The sequence below is a fragment of the Plecotus auritus genome (genome assembly GCF_963455305.1).
Source record: "Plecotus auritus genome assembly, chromosome: 9".
NCBI classification, from domain to species: domain Eukaryota; kingdom Metazoa; phylum Chordata; class Mammalia; order Chiroptera; family Vespertilionidae; genus Plecotus; species Plecotus auritus.
This window is the reverse complement of record NC_137783.1, coordinates 113,124,983-113,129,229: the sequence shown is the minus strand read 5'-3', so window position 1 is coordinate 113,129,229 and position 4,247 is coordinate 113,124,983. Positions and strand designations below refer to the sequence as shown.

Below are 4,247 nucleotides of genomic sequence, written 5' to 3'. Positions count from 1 at the left end.
ATATAAACATGGTTACATTTTATAAGGAAAATTATTTCTATTATCATTACAAATAATAATTTAATAATATTGACAAATTTTAGTTTTCTAAAACAATCTTTTTTACATACATTATCTAATATAAGTCTCATAATTAATTTGGGGATAGAAAAGGCCATGCTTATCACAATTTGACTCTGAAAAACTTGAATCTCATAAGGATTGTTAATTAACTGAGAATTAGAAGTGAATTAGGAATTTAAACAGATGATTAAATCCCAAATATTTTATTTCTCATCTACTACAATAGCTGGCCCACAATTTTTCAGTGGGAAAACTAGAGGATAGAATTACTTAAAGCCTCCTCTCTAGCCCAAACTTGCGGAGAATTCCTAGACGAATCTGTTTTGTCCTGACACTGTAGACAATAGGATTAAGTACTGGGGGAAGGAGCAGGTAGATGTTAGCCATGAGGATGTGGACTATGGGAGAGAGATGCTTCCCAAAGCGATGGGCCATTGACACCCCAATAACTGGCACAAAGAAGATGAGCACCACGCAGATGTGGGATACACATGTGTTGAGTGCTTTTAGCCGCTCTTCAGGAGACGCAATGCTCAGCACAGCATTCAGAATCAGGACATAAGAGAGAAGTATAAAGACTGAATCCACGCCCAGTGTGGCAATAACTATGCACAGTCCATAAATACTGTTGATCCTGGCATCTGAACAGGATAATTTCAGAACATCCTGGTGCAAACAAAATGGATGGGAGAGGACATTGACATGACAATAGTGATATTGTTTCAGTAGCAAAGGTGTGGGGAGTACCACTCCCATGCTTCTTAACAAGCAGGCCAAACCAATCTTGCCTATTACGCTGTTGGTAAGGATGGTGGTGTAGTGCAGTGGACGGCAGATAGCAACAAAACGGTCGAAGGCCATGGCCAACAGCACTGAAGATTCCAAAAATGTGAATGTGTGGATGAAGAAGAGCTGAGCAAAGCAAGCACTTGCCTGGATCTCCTGAGTATTCAACCATAATACAGAAAGTATAGTGGGAAGAGTAGACAGGGACATACCTAGGTCACTTAGTGCCAGGATGGAAAGGAAATAATACATGGGCTGATGGAGTGAGGACTCAATCCAAATGACAGAGAGAATGGTAACATTACCAATAAGTATTGCCAAGAATACAAAGCAGAATAGAACTGAGAGCCAAGAATGAGCATACTCCAGTCCAGGAAAACCCTTCAGAATAAATATGGGCTCCATAGTATCATTGGTATTCCAGACCATCATGGTGACCCTGGCAAACAGGAGGAATAGTTCCTGTTATTCTTTTTTATCTGTCAAAGTTATACACCTTGTGAGCATAAGCAGTGCAATCAGAATACAATACATGTTTCCTCTAACCTCTCTAACCTCACAGAGAAAGAAAGGAAGTACCTCTTACGGTTTTCATATAAGGAACATTTTCCAGTAGCAGCAAATTCTGGAACAAAAGTGTCTACCATGCAAATCTGGTCATCTCTGACAAGAGTTTTAATAGATTTGCATTGACAATCTTCCACTGATAAGCTTAAAATTGTTGAGAAAGATTGGAGTAAAATATTATGATATTTAATACATCTCAAAATGGTTCATCTCTAAAGAGGATGACATCCATTTTTTCCCTTGCATAAATAATACATTGTTCTTCTAGTAATTTTACTCTCTTTAGCCCTTGTATATTAACAAAACTATGCCAAAATCTATACCTACTATTTATTTGAAATTTAAAAATTAACACTTACCTGAAATTTACATATAAGCCAGTCTTATCAATATGATGTTAATCATGTTACCAGTAGTCTGTTTCCCAAATAATCCAGTTTTATTTTGTCTGTCTCTGCCTAAATTTTCCTCCAGAGGTAAAGTCTCTCTTTCTCTCTCTCTCTCTAGCACTCTTCCTCGCACTCTCTTTCCTCCGCCCCTCCATTTATTTATTTCCTAAACACTCTTAATTTATATTCATATTTTTTTTCCTGGCTACCATTTCTTTCTATTTCATTTTATCTAAACTTCTGTCTTATCAGTATGTAATTCTCTATTTGTTTCCAGTCCTTTTATTGCCTCCATCTTTCTTCCAATTTTTCTTTGTATTTTTGTGCTTTTAGGTCTTGCTCTCTCTGGTTTATTTCTCACCCAAGAAGAGTTCCATCACTATCTTCTATATCAGTATAAAGTCAAATTTATATTGAATGCAGAGGCTACAATTACTGTCTCTATAAATACTCCTGGTTTCTCCCAGGGTAGATTGGATCTTCATGATTAGTGTCACAGTCTGCTGGATCCCCAGAGATGTAATTAATATATAAACATCTCTTAACAACAACTGTACCAAAAACATATGATGATGATCTTGAAAATTGTAGAAATGTGTCACAGGCCTCAGGTTCTGCTTTTATTGAGATCAGGTTGGGCCAAGGGTTTTGTGGTGTCCCTCTTAATTGGTGAATTTAAAACATACGAGGAGAAATTTAAAGTGTGGGAACAGAAAAAAACAAAAGGCCCAAATGGTCAGTTATCTAAGGAGCCTGGTGGAGGAAGAGGGGTTGGGGTGGAAGGCCTGGCTCTTTAGTTGTGTGGCTCACAATGTGTTTGAGATAACCTGTCTTGTAAGTGGATGCCTCTGTGAAATGTATGACTTAGCAATCAAAGCTTGTCATACAACTGCATTACAAAAGAGAAAAACCAGGGGCACACTGCAGGATAGCCAAGGGCCAGGAGAAATAGGGTGGAAAGTGGAAAATAACAAAATTATAAAACCTGACGAATATGTCTCAGAATTAGAAAAGAGCATCCTGCTTCCTTTAGTAGAAAATTACAAGTATGTGCTGGCATGTAAGAAAAGTGATGTCCAAACTATTGCCCTCAAGCAACATATCTGGCAGGGGCTTGTTCAAGAATACAACTGTCAGTCAAGATATCAGACAGCTGAAGAAGTGCTAGGAGAACATCAAGACTCCCACAAAAAAACGATGGCCCATGAGAGGAGAGAGAAAGTAAGAGTGTCAGCCCACTTCTGAGTACCCACCTCCTGGAGAAGCGATCTCCAGCATGCTGCTGGAGCAGCTCTGCTTCCTGCAGATCCCTTCCTGAAGCCCACTGTCCAAGAATCCTTTGCTGTTTCAAATAAAGAATTGTGTGATGATGAGAAAGAGTTCATACATTTTCCAGTATGTGAGGGGACCTCTCAACCCGAACCCTCATGTTCAGCTGTCAGAATAACAGCCAACAAAAACTACAGGAGCCAAACCTCTCAGGAAGCTGCTTAAAAAAAAAAAAAAAAAAAAAAATGCATGAGGGCCCTAGCTGGTTTGGCTCAGTGGATAGAGCAGCAACCTGCAGACTGAAGGGTCCCAGGATCATTCCGGTCAAAGGTACATGCTTGTGTTGTGGGCTCCATCCCCACTGAGGGGTGTGCAGGAGGCAGCTGAACAATGATTCTCTCTTATTGATGTTTCTATCTCTCTCTCTCCCTTCCTCTCTTTAATCAATAAAAATATATTTTAAAAAAAATTTAAGGAGTTTTAAAAAAATGCATAAGGAAGAACACCATGAACAAATGTCCATCTTACAGCAACAGCTGATGCAAATGAATGAGGTGCATGTAGCCCAAATCCAGCAGATAGAGTGAGAGAGGGAAATAGCAGAGGTGCTCATTGAGATTAATGATTTTTATGACCCATATGATTTTCCTCCATCGTATTAATTTTAATAAATTATATTGATAGATTTTTTACTCTCGACTTTGCATATCTAGAATAAGCCCAAGTTAGATGTGTCACTTTATTTTTCCTTACTTTTTGCCAGATTTATCCTTTTTTTTAATCCTCATCCAAGGATATTTTCCCATTGATTTTTAGAGAGAGTGGAAGAGAGAGGGTAAGACAGAGAGAAATATCAATGTGAGAGAAACACATGGATTGATTGCCTCCTTCACGCACCCTAACCAGGGCCCAGGCCAGGGAGGAGCCTGCAACTGAGGTAGGTGCCCTTGACCTGAATCGAACCAGGACCTTCTGTCAGCAGGTTGACGCTCTATCCACTGAGCTAAACTGGCTAGGGCATCTTTATCAAGTTTTGCTATAAGGTTATGCAGAACTCAAAATAACTTAGGAAATAGTTCTCTTTTTTTCCATCTGGAAGACTTTGAGTATAATTGGCATGATTCTTTTATTAAATTATTATCAAGAGTAGTTTTAATTATAGTTTTGATAGAT

General features: G+C 38.7%; 1 protein-coding gene and 1 pseudogene across 2 annotated transcripts; one reads left to right on the top strand and one right to left on the bottom strand.

Moving 5' to 3' along the window:
• Positions 1–333: 333 nt before the first annotated feature.
• LOC308233422 (olfactory receptor 51L1) lies at positions 334–1,284 on the bottom strand (the record flags this gene model as incomplete). The annotated part of the gene is made up of 1 exon (XM_080640351.1): positions 334–1,284. The coding sequence occupies exon 1, from the start codon at positions 1,279–1,281 to the stop codon at positions 334–336; it is 948 nt and encodes a 315-aa protein (XP_080496477.1). The 5' UTR covers positions 1,282–1,284.
• Positions 1,285–2,660: 1,376 nt separating this feature from the next.
• Positions 2,661–3,661, top strand: LOC308233654 (myb/SANT-like DNA-binding domain-containing protein 3; annotated as a pseudogene). Its single transcript has 2 exons — positions 2,661–3,292; positions 3,550–3,661. The product of its transcript is annotated as a myb/SANT-like DNA-binding domain-containing protein 3 (transcript).
• Positions 3,662–4,247: the final 586 nt, after the last annotated feature.